Source organism: Macrobrachium nipponense, chromosome 11, assembly GCF_015104395.2.
Source record: "Macrobrachium nipponense isolate FS-2020 chromosome 11, ASM1510439v2, whole genome shotgun sequence".
Taxonomy (NCBI): domain Eukaryota; kingdom Metazoa; phylum Arthropoda; class Malacostraca; order Decapoda; family Palaemonidae; genus Macrobrachium; species Macrobrachium nipponense.
The window spans coordinates 29,407,942-29,422,975 of record NC_061087.1 but is presented as its reverse complement, the minus strand read 5'-3'; the positions used below and the strand labels follow the sequence as shown (position 1 = coordinate 29,422,975).

Sequence of the window (15,034 nt, the reverse complement as noted above, 5' to 3'; positions counted from 1 at the left end):
TTCACAGACCTCGTCATTAAATTTGCCCCGGAAGTTAGCCTTTAAGTTCAACATATTCAGTCTGGCTTTCATAATGATACACGCATCCTTTGTTTCCAGTTCCCTTATGTACTTGTTTTCGTCGAAGTCGTCTATGAATCCCAGCTTCTTCATTTCTTTTCTCTTTTCTCTCAAAGTCACTTGGATATCTTGATTAATTTTTTTCTTTATTTCCTTTTTCAGTGCTGCTTTGGGATATTCTCTTAGTCCATTAATTTCTATATCATATTTGGTGCATATGTTCACCACACTTTTTGTCCAACATTGCCCATATGGGGCTCTTAACTGGGATCTTCAACTATTTCTTTTACTAATCTTTTTCTCCTCCGAATTTATTATGTTGTGGAAAAAGCGTTTAACTTCTTATACTCAATTCTGTTGGCTACTGGCCATATGCCGGACTCGGCTATAATTCCCCAATACGGCGTGCCCTTAGGTTGTTCATACATTCCTCGGAGGATCCTATATTGCATTTTCTATAGCGCTTTTAATTCATTTTCCGTTACGTTACTCCACGTCTCTATGTTGGCAAATAAGGTTGGTACTACTACTGTTTCATAGATCTTTTTCCTTACTTCTAGTTCCATGTTTCCTACTTTGTTAACATCCCCATATCTTCTGATTTCTCTTAGTAGGTACTCAACCTTTTGATTTCTCGTTTTAATACTTGCTTCCTTTGAACCATTCAGTGTGTACCATTCTCCTAAGTACTTATATTCTTTCACGTTACTAATTGGGCCATTTTTAAGTTCTGTTTTTATTTGTACATCTGATTTCTTTGCTTTTTTATCTATTACTAGCACTGCTGACTTACTTAAATTTCTTAAGCTGCTCTAGGCTACGGCAGTTGCCAATTGCCATTTCTACTCCTTCTTTCCTGCTTGTGGGGAACATTATGTCATCAACAAATATTACGGAGGGGACTCTATTGCTACGTTTCTTATGGAGGTGTTACATTCTTCCTGCTTAAATCATTTACTCTGTCAGTCACTATGCTGCATAGCTTTGGGCCAAAAATTGTACCTTGCCTCACATTTCTGTTATGTCAATTGTGTCAGTTTCTCCCGCTGGGCATCTTGATGCACTTGCTTTTGCCATTTTCATTCATTTTTCTTATCAACCATGCATCTTTCCATCCTATCATTTTCCCTATCTCTTTGATGCAGTCCTTCAGATCCAGTTTGTCAAAGCATTTTATACGCATCCCCAAAAAAAAAAACCAAAAATATAAAAATGTACGTTGGGGCTCCTAACAGTGAGTTGTAGTCAATCACTGCGTTTAAGGCTAGCAGGTGATCAACTGTGGATCTTCCCTCTATGCCGCCACATTGGAACCGGTTTATCTTCTGGTTTAACTCATCCTTCGTTATTTCCATCCTCACTTTTTCAAATACCTTGCTTATGTTACTCGAAATGAATATCCCTTTCTTGTTTTCTAATTCCAGTTTGCTTCCTTTTTTATGCAGTGATAATATTTTCATATTCTCCCATTCATCCGGAGTGTTTAACTCCTCTTCAATGTCTCCAATTAAGAGTGCCAGACTTTCAGTCATTTGTGTACCCAAACTTTTTATAATTATATTATTTATATCTTGACAGTCGGTGGTGTATTTATTCTTCAGGTTCTTTACTGCTTTTTCCACATCTTGAATTCTTGACTTTTGGATTTTTTCCGTTTTTCCTGTCCCACTTATGGACATCCGTTTCTGGTACTGGAGGTTAATTTCATCTGCTAGCCTACTGATTTCATCTTTAGGTTTATCTAAAATGAATAGATCTTTATAGTATTGTTCATATTCTCTTTTAATTTCTTCAACATTTTCTATTACTTTCCCTTCCTTGCTTCTTACTGCCACCACATTATTTGGTTTCGTGCCGTCAAGTTTTTTCTTGAAGTCCCAAAAGGCTGCTCCATTTACTCACCCTTTGGATTTTATTTCAGCTGCTATCTCCTTTATTCTAATGCCATCTTCCTTCATTTTTTCTCTAATAATGTATTCACTTATTAATTTCTCCTGTACCTGCCATATCCTCTTTGAATCTCTAATCGTTGTTTTCTTCTTTATTCTTTTAGGACAAAAGGCTCAATCTGATTAGGTGTGCATCCAAGAATATGGACTGGGATGGTATATGAAATTCAGGCCAAAGGCCAAGCGCTGATACTTGTGAGGTACATTACTCATTTGGAAAATGAGTAATATGCATATTATTGTACGGTTTCCCTTCTAAATATGTATACATATATTTTTTCAGACCACGCAAATAATGGGACAGTCATCCTGTAAGTGCCCTGAACCAGAGAGGTCGCTTCTTCCTCATGTAAGTTTGGCAATTCTTAAGTGAGAGACAGACAAACTGACAGACAGACAGAGAAACAAGAGAACATGTTCTGGTGCACTTGACCATAACTTAAGTTCACTGCCTGCTTACTCTGCACAGTTTAGTTTAGAGCAAGGATTATATTCTACATAAAGCATAGTACCAAAGTTTTATATGTTACCTACAGGATTAATTCTCCTGAGTTATACTTTGCAGGGGTCGTGCCTCATTTGTTAAGTCTAGGTCAACCTTTCCAGGAGGTACTGAAAGCAGCCGTTCTTGGGGAGACGGAGAAAGTCACAGCGTGGCTTGGCAACGGAAAGAAGGTGAACGTGGCCACGGAACAAGGAGACACGTTGCTCTCAACGGCTGCCAAGCACGGGAGAAGTTCGCTCCTGGACGCACTCCTCAAATTTCCTTTCATCCATCTCAACACGTACCACAAGATCGACGGAGGGGGCGGGTCTTACACTCCCCTGTGGCTGGCGTCTGCTAACGGACACCTAGAGTGCGTTCAGCTTCTCGCCAAGTCGAACTTGCAGGTACGCTGTCGTTGGAGTTCTCGCAGTTTTCTTAATTTCTTTAATTGAAATCAAAGCCACAGGGTATATGGTAATTTCAACTACTATTTTTATGTCCCCCCCTTGCAGTGTCGCGTTGACCTGATCGGCAGCAAAACGGAAGACTTGTCTGCAATCATGATAGCAGCAGAGAGACGCCACTGGGCCGTGGTCGACGAGTTTCTCAAAATACGCGAGACACTGAGTCCTGAGGAGGCCAACTACATTTTCCCGCGCGCGGCGAGAGAAACGCAGTGGACGGCTGGCGTTAGGGCGCTGGCTAACTGCAGCCACTTCGACATGGATACCCTGATTCAGTTCTTCCAGCAGGCCTTGGCGGAAGACGAGTGGGACGTACTCTGCGCCATCTTGAAGGTCAACTTCCGGCACAAGAGCGACAGCATAAACGAGGCGCTGTCGAAGGCTGTCGGGGGAAGGAGGTGGGACAAAGTCACGCTCCTGATGAAGCTCCTGCCTATCCAGGCTTCCTTCGACAGGCCTCTGGTCGAGGCAGCCCTCAACGAACTGGACGCAGAAGTGGCCAGGCAGCTGAAGGATAATCATTTCGACCTCGCGACGCACAACGGAAATCTGATGGTCATAGCGGCGGGAGGGACGAACGACGTCATCGCAGGCCTCGTCTGTAACCTGACGTCTTACAGCCAGTACGCAGTCGAGAGCGCCCTGTACCTCTCGGCGATGAACGGCCGCCTTGAATTCCTGCAGCAGATCTTCGCGGGGAAGCCTAAGCACAAATTCTCGTACCACACCCTCAGCAGAGCTCAGAGGGCGGCCAGTCAGGGGGGCTACGTGAACGCGGACAGAATCCTCTCGAAAATTTTGGACACAGAAGCAGAGCTCTGTGCCCTTAATTATGTAAAAACGAAATAAATTACGAATTTTCACTTAATGCAGCATTTCAATATACACTTCCTAAAATGCCATAGGTCTAAAATTCGATGCAGAAAACTACCATCCTAGTTAACTTAAAAATATTATGATTAGATAATGCAATCCATCAGTAATGATTTATTCAGTGGCTGTTTCGTAGGAAATGCGATATTTATAATGTCTTAAACCAGGGGTTCTTTAGCTTTTGGTGACTCCAGACCCCCAATAAATTGCCCAATATTCCATACCCCTTTGCTGACGTTCACTCAAGTCCTATTTGTTGGCAGTGTAACTTAATATACTTAGTTTAATACATACTTTTGGTATGAATAGCTAAGAATAAAAAACAAGAAAAATTTACCCATATATACATTGACACCAGTGGCGTTCCTGAGGGGGGTGGGTGCGGAGGGGGGGTTGTTTTAAATCGGCCCCCGGTCCCCAAAATGCAAAATTTAACCACTGCTGCTATGACAGGACAAGCTAAATCCAGTGGCCCCAAAATGATCAAGAGCCCCATTTATATTTGGACCCAATTTCCGATTTTGTGAATAAAAATGTAACAAAAATGTTATGTAAGAGAAATAGGGCGCTCCCGGGAGCCCCTCCTAATCCTGGAGCCCATTGATTGGGGTGAGGGCAGAGCCGATCTAAGGCAATTGATTACCGGGGTCCTAATTATCCTCTGAGGGGCCCCCATTATGGCCCCATTTGCCCAGATAATACACATTCAAATGATTTAATGAATCTTACCTTCTGCTTGACCCAGGGAGCCGGTGGCCCCACTGAAGGGTGCTTGGGCCAGCCCTGGGTAACGGGAATTGGGCACGAGGTGTCAGTGTCATGTGGGGGAGAGGGAGAGAATTGTGAATAATATATAGCTAAGTCTCAAATTTGCATTTACAACTGCCTTTAAAATGATCCTACAATTTCCCTTCTAAATATTTTACCGGGAGTGCTTACAGTGGCCCCCCACCCCCTGCTTTGGCTCGCTTCGCTCGCCTCCCAACCCCTAAGAGGGGCCCCCAAAATGTCTAGGAACGACCCTGCTTGACACATTAAAATCAAATATATACAAATACCCAGAGGTCGTGCCCCATACCCCAGCCATGTGGTTCTCATAACCCCAATGGGTATGGATACCCGCTGTCAGAAACCCCTGTCCTAAACACTCCTATCATCAAATTAGATATATATTAAGTCTACTGAGCTAATAAATTTCCGTGACTTCGTTATACGAATGGAGACTATCTCGCCCCTGAAGGCCACAAACTCCGCAATATAATAATCTAAGTCACTTTCCTGAAAATGAAGAACTTTTAACAAGCACTCTATGAATGAGCATTCACAAGATCACTAAAGTATTTTAAACCCAGCTGAATCTCACCAGACTGTAGATCGTGTTTGTCTACTAAGTCTAAAAAGAAGCCTTGTTATACAACTGAATGATAAGCAGAAGATAGCCACTGTATGGTTTTCAAAGATCATTTTGTCTATCGGACAAGTATAGGCCTACGCTGATTTAAGACCGATGGAGACAAAAGACACTTGACTTGTGGTGAAACAAAAGTTTTAAACATACTCAGTAACGCAGTACAACTAGACCGAGCGAGAGAACAAAAGCCTAGTCGTACTAGATCGAGCAAGTGAACAAAGCCTAAAAGGAGCAACAAATGAAACAAAGACGAGCTTCTTTATCATTTCCTAGGCAAAACAAAAACGTGCTTTACAGCGTTCTACTCGATGGGCTAAATCTCTCATTTTACACAGCCTGAGCCAGTAGCGACAAGTCGGAGTTCATGAACACCTAATCCGGAGTGGTTATTCATCTGGCAACTGTCCTTCATGCTTTCTTTTCCCAACTTTTTGTATGAGTCAACCAAAACTACATAAACTCTGTGGGGTTGTGGCCTTCCTTCAGACAGTTGGTGACATGTGATTGCGAAATGCGTCCCGCAAAATATATGTGACGGCCTTCAAAATCTAGTAGATGTCGTATATTTCATAACAACTAGGAAAATGGACAGATTCACTTCTCAGAAGATAAGGACTCGTGCATGTGTGTCATGGTGCGGGGGTGATTTTCATCAGAGACACCGCCCATCTTTCCCCTGTCTCCACCCGTACGAGATTCGAATTTAAATGGTCGCTCCGTCGTGGGCTAGACGTGTTAACTTGACATGCAATTACGTTGCCCAGAAGAGAGAGAGAGAGAGAGAATTACAAATACGTTTTGAAAGTAGCGACGTCACAGAGCCTGTTAACGTGTTCCACTCCATACGTACGATTTTAAGTAATCCAAGGTGAAACTTATAAAGTTGGTGGGGTGGGGGAGAAGAAGCTTTCAAACTAGATAATTAACATCCTGTAGATAAACACCCGGCGCCCCCCCCCCCCCCCACACTCCCATTTCAACGAACTGCGCATTAATTAAGAAAAAGTATTTTCTTCCCACCCTCCTCTTTCTTTGCATAAATATAACTTGAGTCATATCCTTATAATAATAATATCTAGCTTATAACACTTTACACGAAACATCCGACGGGCTGGAGGGGTGGCACATGTATTTTTTTTTCTTCAATAGCTACGTGTCCTTACGGATACGCGTATCATACGAGGATTACTCATGCATGCAAAAGACTCCTGGGCTCTTGCATACGTAGTGATTGCAAGCCTTGCAAGGACTGCAGTGCCTTTCAGAGGTTGGCAAGATTCGGTGACTTCGTCTGTAGTAACGGTTCCCGCTCGAGTGTAGGCGTTGAATTCTCATTGTGATCTACATACTACTTTCCCTTGATACTTGTTCAGAGTTGTCCCAAGGTAAGTTGTCTATATATATATATATATATATACTATATATATATATATGTATGTATGTATGTATGTATGTATGTATGTATGTATATGTATATATATATATATATATATATATATATATATTATATTATATATCGTATTAGTGTATGTGGGGTTATAGAGTTTCTCAGTAATTTTTTGTTTTTATTTGACACAAGCCTCGAGTTTTAGAACGAGTTAATGACGGAATGCGAAGTGTTTGCGTAACTTACTAAATGTATGTGTAGTATTTCTGAAGGAAAAATATATTTTTTACACACACACACACACACACACACACATATATATATATATATATATATATATATATATATATATATATATATAATATATATATATATATATATATATATATATATATATATATATATATATATATTCTACGAAGGAATTTATTTTTTATTTTTAGATTCATCGCTTTTTCCATATTTTCGTGATTCAGTTATACTACACACACACACACATACATTATGAGAGAGAGAGAGAGAGACGTGGGCGCAGATACAAACATTTATCCGAGATCACGTAGTGTCTGCATTCATGAATCACCAGCCTACTGACGCGTGAATTGCCACACAATGCAAGTTTTATTTATTATTTATTAAGTGAATGTCATGGAAAAACATCTTGACCAATGTCCGCTGCAAACTTCGATTACCTTGACAGCTAAACTGAAGGTAGTGAGGTGTTTTTGGAAGTGTTTGCAATCACGAAATAAATGCCAGTCGAATGAATCTGTTATCTGTTTGCTTGGTTCCCCGTTGCCAGACATACGATAATTGTTGTCACCAGCTCTCCTCTTCTTCTTCTTCTTCCCAGCTTTTTCCCATTTTTTTATATATGGGGTTTCGCCGTTTCGGATGAGCCGTTTCCATCTATTTCTATCTTGCACTTCTGCCTCATCAATTCCCTTCTCATGTAAATCTCCTCTCACACAGTCCTTCCATCTCTTTCTTGGTCTCCCTCTCTTTCTTCTTCCTTGCACCTCCACTCCCATAGTATGTCTCCCAGCGTGGTCCTCATCTCTCCTCAACAGGTGTCCATACCATCTCAGCCTCCCCTCCTGCACTTTCTTTGATACTTCCACCACCTTAGTTGACCCCCTTATGTAGTCATTTCTGATCCTATCCACTCTTGTTACCCCAGACATCCACCTAAGCATTCTCATTTCTGCCACATCCATCTTCTTCTGCTCTGCTTTTCTCATGCTTGCTGTTTTCCGTACCATTACAGCATTGCTGTTCTTACCACCGTCTTGTGAAATTTTCCTTTTAACCTAAGCGGCACTCTTTTGTCACAAAGAACTCCCGAGGCCGCTCTCCAGTTGTTCCAGCCTGCCTGTACCCGATGTTTTACTTCTTCTTCCATACTTCCTCCAGCGTTAACAAAAGATCCCAAATACTTAAAAACTTATCAACTCTCCTTATTTGCTCTCCACCAAGCTGAATACTTTCTCTATCATCCCCCTCAGTGGTGGTACACATATATTCTGTCTTGGATCTACTTATTCTCATTCCTCTGTCCTCCAGTACTTGTCTCCATCTTTCCAATTTCACTTCCAGATCTTCCCTGCTCTCTGCACACAGAACAATATCATCCGCATACAATATGTTCCATGGTACTGTCTCCCTTACTTCCTCTATTATAACATCCATCACTATGTTAAAGATAAATGGGCTCAGAGCCGACCCCTGGTGTAATCCTACTCTCACCTCAAAACCTTCTGTCTCCCCAACACTGCTCCTCACTCTGGTAAATACATTCCGGTACATCTCTTGTATCAATCGCACATACTTCTCTGGCACCATCTTCTCCCTCAGGCTCCTCCATACCTCTTGTCTCGGGACTCTGTCATAAGCCTTTTCAAGGTCAATGAATACCATATGTAGGTCCCTTTGTCTTTCCCCTAATTTCTCCATTATTTGCCTCAGACAAAATATACCATCTGTTGTTCCCCTTCCCTTCATAAATCCCATCTGCTCTTTACCTATTTGTACTTCTTCTCTCAGTCAGCATCTATCATCCTTTCCAGTATCTTCAAAGTGTGGGACATCAATTTAATGTCCCTATAATTACCACACTCTTGGACATCGCCTTTCCCTTTAAAAATAAATTGGGATCAATATACTCCCACGCCACTCATTTGGTATCTTTTCCTGTTCAAGGATCTTTATCATAAGATCGTACAGTATATCCACTCCTTCATCTCCTAATGCTTTCCATGCCTCCACCGGGATTTATGTCTGGTCCGGTTGCCTTCCCATTCTTCATCTTCTTCAGTGCATTTAGTACCTCTTGCCTAAGAAAACCTCATTACCATGCCAATGTTCACTTGCCCATCCCTCTCTTATTAGTCTATTATTTTCTTCATTTAACAACTGTTCGAAATATTCTTTCCATCTCTTCACAATGTCTTCCTCCTTTTCTAATTAAAAAAAAAAAGCACTACACCCTCTTGATTCTTTATTTGTTTGATGTGTGTTATATCTTTGGTGCTCTTATTTCTAGCCTTTGATAGCTTCATCATCTTCTTTAATCCTTCCTTTGTCCCCAGCTCATTATACACATCATCATACGACTTTGCTTTAGCTTGGGCTACCACCTTTTTCACCACCTTGTTTTTCTCTCTGTACCTATTTCTGTCTTCCACTGACTGTGACTCTTCCCATCTTTTCTTTGCCTCCTTCTTATCTTTTACTACTTTCTCAATGTCTTCATCCCACCACCAACTATCCTTTTCTTCCCATATGATACCAGATGTCTCTCCTAGCAGCTCCTTTCCATGCCTTCTTATTACTGCTGCAATTTCGTGCCCACCATCTTGAACATCTTCAATCCCTATATCAATATCCTCCAAAACCCTCCTCTTAAACTCTCTCTTCTTATCCCCTTCCTTCTGTAATTCGTACCATTTAATTTTCCTTATCCTTTAGCTTTGGTTTTTCTTTCCCTTTTCAACTTCAAGTCCATACATAGCAGCCTGTGTTGGGGGGCTACATGGCTCGCCTGGCAATAACTTTGGCAGTTCTTGACCTCCACCAGATTTATCCTTTTATACAAGAAATAGTCTATCTGGGAGAATCTTCCCCACTCCTATAGTTATTAGGTGTTCCCTTTTCTTCTCAAAAAATGTGTTTACTATTGCCATGTCGAATGACAGACAAAGTCCACTACACTCTCTCCTTCTGGGTTTCTCTCCCCAATTCCATGGCCCCCATGCACCCGCCCAATCGCCTCATTTTCACTTCCGACATGGCCATTCAAATCTGCCCCAACTATCACCCTCTCATGCTCTTCCAGTTCTTGCATTATTCCATCCATGTCTCTCCAGAAATTTCCCTTCTCTTCTTCTGTGCAACCAACTTGTGGTGCATATGCGCTTATAATATTCAGAATCTCTCCTCCATAACATATCTTCAATCTGATGATACGGTCATTCTTTCTATGCACTTCTATTACCGAGTTCTTTAGTTCACTAGACAGTACTATGCCAACTCCATTTCTACCTTGTTTATTTGCTCCACTATAATATAGCTTATATCCATCTCCCAACTCTTTAGCTTTATTTCCTTTCCACCGCGTTTTCTTGCACACACACAACATCTACTTTCTTTTCTCTCATCAAGTCAGCCAATTCTTCTACCTCTCCCAGTCATGGACCCAACATTTAGCTGACATACTCTGAACCCAATGTGAGCTCGCTTCTTTAGCTGCACCCGCTCCTGATGCAGTAGCCTCGCCTTACCACAGAGTTAGGGCGATGTCTCTGTGCGTCGTTTACGGAGTACGCCCTAGCATTACCTCTTTCCATATTTCGGCTCATTCCATTTTTTGGTTTTGGCACAAAAGATTTTTAAAAAAAAACAGCCGGGATGCCCTTCCTGACACCAACCCTCCCCCTATTTATCCGGGCTTGGGACCGGCACCCATAAGGACTTGGTTGCCCCCCCAGGTGGCTAGGTTTGTCACCAGCTCTCCCGGGCTCTCTAATTTCGTGAGTCACCAGCTCTCCCGGGCTCTCTAATTTCGTTGAAGGTATTACTTTACGTTGCTTTCATCATTATACCTCGGGATTATTAATAAAAAACAAAGGCACAAAAAGAAAGTTTTAGGCTTAACGTAAAAAGTTCTAGTCACTACCCCTTCTCTCCCCCCATCCCCTTGTGATACGTCTGACTCTGCGAGTACATCACCGCCCCCATCCCCCCCCCCCCCCAACCCCCCCCCAGACCTGATACGTCTGCGATTACCTTAACCGTCTCGATGTAGTAACAAGATTACACCATCTTTTTGCAAGTGAGCTACTTTATTTTTTTACAATGGTTTTAAGCCAAAATATACAGGGTGTCCATAAAGTCCTAGTATATCATTACAAGTCTTTACTGCTTGTAATGGTATTGTGACTTTATGGACACCCTGTATTCTTTTAGAAATTCTTCAAGAAATACGTTACCCGTAATCACAATTCATTGTTTCTAGCTATGTCGTTCGATAATGGTAATTAACCTTCAGTTACAATTCGCAGGAGCACCTGACGCAACCACAGCCATGGGTCAAAACGCTTGCAAATGCCCAGAACCGAAGGTGAACGCACTTCCCCAGGTAGGTGTTGCCTTCAAGATCGATAATTGAGTAATTTACACGTCACTTACTTGAAAAGACCCAGTTGCCTACTTCGGTAACTTAGCTGCTGGGTTAATCTAGTATTTTAGTTCATTTAGATTCATCATACTTAAATTTTACATCGTTCTTAATGCAGCTTTGTTTAGTTAATGTAGGTTTACTATGGAATATTTACAACTTATAACTTCCGTAGGGTCAACTGCACATTCTCCTAATGTTTAAGTTGATCTTACTCAGTCCCAGGTTTTGCCACCTGAAAGTTGGTAAAGTATTGAAGGAGGGCGTTTGTTTCTACATTGCGCTACATACTGTATGTAGTACATGAAGTTAATGCACAGTCCTGAGGTAGAAAGTTTCGAGGGAATTCTTTGTTATAATAGTGCTTGCATTCTCAAATCACAACAGTTTCATTCCTCTTTTGCACAAAATGGTATATACCACTGAATCTAAGCATTAGAGATTTGACAATGCCATGATTTCTTTCGTTATTCGCCTGTCTTTCACGAGCCAGGCAACAAATCTGAGATAGCAAATCACGCCCAAGTGGGGAAGTAGTGGTAACTCTGAAGAATACTTCCGCACGGACTGCAAGGAACGTAACCGCGGATACGACATCCACTAGGGATTGGGGCGTCCAATGTATTTCGCCGTGTTTAGTACTGGCCCCTGGGGGTTAATTACAGTCACCCGAATAAATATTACTTAAAATTCTTGTTCAGGAGGTAAAACTGCATAGAAAACCGCAACTGCCATAGTCTAGGCCGCCGCGGAATAGTACTATAGATCTACCGAAGTAGTGCTTAGGTCCACATAACCAGGAAGAAACACAACTTTAGATCTGCAAATTTCAGAACGTGTGGGAAATAGCAGAGCGGGGAGATGCCAGAGGCGTCAGGGACTATCTCTCCCTCGGCGGTGACGTCAACGCCGCCAACGCCAAGGGGGAGACTCTACTCGCTTACGCCGCCAGGAACGGGAAATACAACGTCCTCATGGAACTACTGAAGTCTTCGTATCTCCATCTAAACACCTACCACGAGTATAACGGCGCAGGGGCCTACACGCCCCTCTGGTTGGCCGCGGCAAATGGCCACTATCAATGCGCGAGTGCCTTGATGATGTCAAATTTGTCGGTAGGTTTCTTCAACTTTATTTCTGACCTAAAAAAAAATAATAATGGAATCTAATCACTCATCACCATAGACATGACTAGGAGTCTATTAGTTGCGGGGTGGGGAGGCCGGGCCACAACTGAATATGGGGCACTGGTGGGCATGCAGAAATTATAATAGGCTACCCATTCTTTTTTTTTTAAAGTCATATGTTAAGATATTAAGGTAGTTTTAAAATGTTTAAGCCTACTTGTGAATAGCGTTTTCATAGAAGAGAAAATAGATTTATTTCTTACAGTTAATATAGTAAAACTTTATTTATCTTCGTATGAAAAAGAAAAGTAAAACTACTTGAAGTATAAAACTGCAACATTAATAGTAATAATAATAATAATAATAATAATAATAATAATAATAATAATAATAATAATAATAATAATAATAATAAGCTTAGACTTTTACTACAAGCTTCATGATCTCAAAATTAGGGGGGTGGGGGTCGTGGTCCCCGCAGTTACGCCTATGTTCATCACATGAAATGCTGTAACATATATATATATATATATATATATATATATATATCTATATATATATATATATATATATATATATATTGAAGACTGCAGAAAAATGCTACGGCTAGGCGGTAGTTGGGCTTAACCTTGATTCATCTTTCAAGAAAGCAGTACAACTGTTTCCTGATATGTTTCCTACTTGCATTTTCTTTTCCAGTGCCGCATCGATACGATTGGAAGCAAGGATAACGACCTGTCTGCTATCATGATAGCAGCAGAGAAGGGCAACTGGAACATAGCCAAAAGACTTATAGTGTTCCGAAAAGACTCCCGTGAAAACTTGAGCCCTGAGGAGGCGAACTACATTTTCCCTCTAGCAGTCCAAGGAATGCAATGGGATATTGGGGTTCGGTCACTTAACTATTGCAGTCACTACGACAGTGATAGTATTGAGCAGTTTCTCAACAAAGCTGTTGAACGAGACTACTGGGAAGTCATACTCGAAGTACTGAAGGTTAAATTTAGAGGCAGGACGATGAGCATTTTACGTTTCTTGTCCAAATCGGCTCGTGAGTTGGAATGGAAGGTAGTTGCAAAGTTGCTTGAGATGATGCCAGAGGAAGTGACCTTCGATAAGGACCTGGTTGAAGCTGCTCTTAAATTTAACACAGATAAAATCTCTCAACTCGTTAGGGAAAACGAATACGACGCTGCAACAATGAATGGAAACTTACTGATCGTTGCAGCTGGGGGTACCAACGAATTCATTGCAAAGTTCCTGTTCAACAACATAGGGCATTATCCTCAATGGGTAGTGAATCATGTCCTCAGTCTCTCTGCATTGAATGGCCACCTTGAATTCCTACAGCTTTTGTTCCAGAAGAATTCAGATTATATATTCACCTACAGCGCCCTCAGCGTGGCACAGAAAGCGGCCAGCCAAGGTGGTCACGTCAACGCAGACAGACTGCTTTCCAAAATCCTTGATGAGGAAACTCAGGCGTTTGCCAACAATTATCTCAAAGTAAAGGAGAGGGTTTATTCGTAGTGTAATGCACCCTGAATACAACAAATTTTAGTATTATAAGCACACACACACACACACGTCAATAAGTAGACTACACCAACTCCTCACTATTATTCTGTATCTTTCATGTACAAGGCGCAAATGCGATCTTTATTTTTACAATAAATAATAGGAAACAGAACCGGTTGACTGTAATATAATCTCGTCAAATATTGTATAACGAAATATTTCAAAGTATCTAAAAATTGTGTTTTACTTATCCTAAGGTATCGGAATGAAAAAATGGATACTGAAAGAAAAGTGATACTTTACTCACCTAGCCTAGACTTCGACGTGGACACCAGCGATGCCCTACGGTATGATAAATTATGAATCCTTCAAATATTTAAAATCGCGTCTTATTCACTTTTTTCACACTTAGGCAGTGAACTGTAGTATTTCAACAGAGTAACCAATGACACTGTAAACTATAAATTATCGAAGTCTGTATTTCGTGAAATGCTGCACACAACGATCGCTACCTAACAATACTTCGTCAACGACCTCCTGAAGTCGACTCGACTAAGTAATTAAGTTAGAGTCGAGTTAAAGTCATCTATTGGGGATTGAAAAATAGAGATGTACAGACTTTTATCGACACCCTAAAGTTAATGACGGCTAGATTGCCGCCATCTTACCACTCAGTGGATGTCGTGAACACGATAACAGCAAAATCTTAATGTTGCATATGTATACTGTATATAAAATTTTCTCACTCAAATAGCCTTATATCAGTTTCTGGAATAATGGCCTGAATGGATGGATACTGTATATTATATTATACTTCTAATTTACTGAGCCAGCGTAAAGATTTTGAAAATTCCATCCATTCTGGCCAACATTGCAGAAACTGATATAATAAGGCTATTTTTGCGGGAAAATTTAAAATCGTGGCCCATAAGAGAAAACTTCTCTAGATTTCTGTTCTGGATACTGATCTATGTAATTAGGTCTGCACTCTGCAACCTTGAAATCTTATCAGGTATCTTTATGAAAACTTACAAAACATCTTTGTTCAAGTTCTTCCATCTTGGGGAAACTTGGTTTTTCGTT

General features: G+C 41.1%; 2 protein-coding genes across 2 annotated transcripts in view; both read left to right on the top strand.

The window, feature by feature from the left end:
- The window catches only part of LOC135201707 (uncharacterized), an 8,379-nt gene extending 4,551 nt beyond the window's left edge, over positions 1-3,828 (top strand). The window contains exons 2-4 of the mRNA XM_064230913.1: positions 2,293-2,358; positions 2,616-2,900; positions 3,009-3,828. Coding sequence (XP_064086983.1) covers positions 2,305-2,358; positions 2,616-2,900; positions 3,009-3,809 — 1,140 coding nt within the window. The 5' untranslated portion in view covers positions 2,293-2,304 and the 3' untranslated portion in view covers positions 3,810-3,828. The remainder of the gene's footprint in view (positions 1-2,292; positions 2,359-2,615; positions 2,901-3,008) is intronic.
- A 2,587-nt stretch (positions 3,829-6,415) lies between these two features.
- LOC135201647 (uncharacterized) lies at positions 6,416-14,187 on the top strand. The gene is made up of 4 exons (XM_064230785.1): positions 6,416-6,629; positions 11,191-11,267; positions 12,140-12,421; positions 13,133-14,187. The coding sequence occupies exons 2-4, from the start codon at positions 11,214-11,216 to the stop codon at positions 13,961-13,963; spliced, it is 1,167 nt and encodes a 388-aa protein (XP_064086855.1). The 5' UTR covers positions 6,416-6,629; positions 11,191-11,213; the 3' UTR covers positions 13,964-14,187.
- The last annotated feature ends 847 nt before the right edge of the window (positions 14,188-15,034 follow it).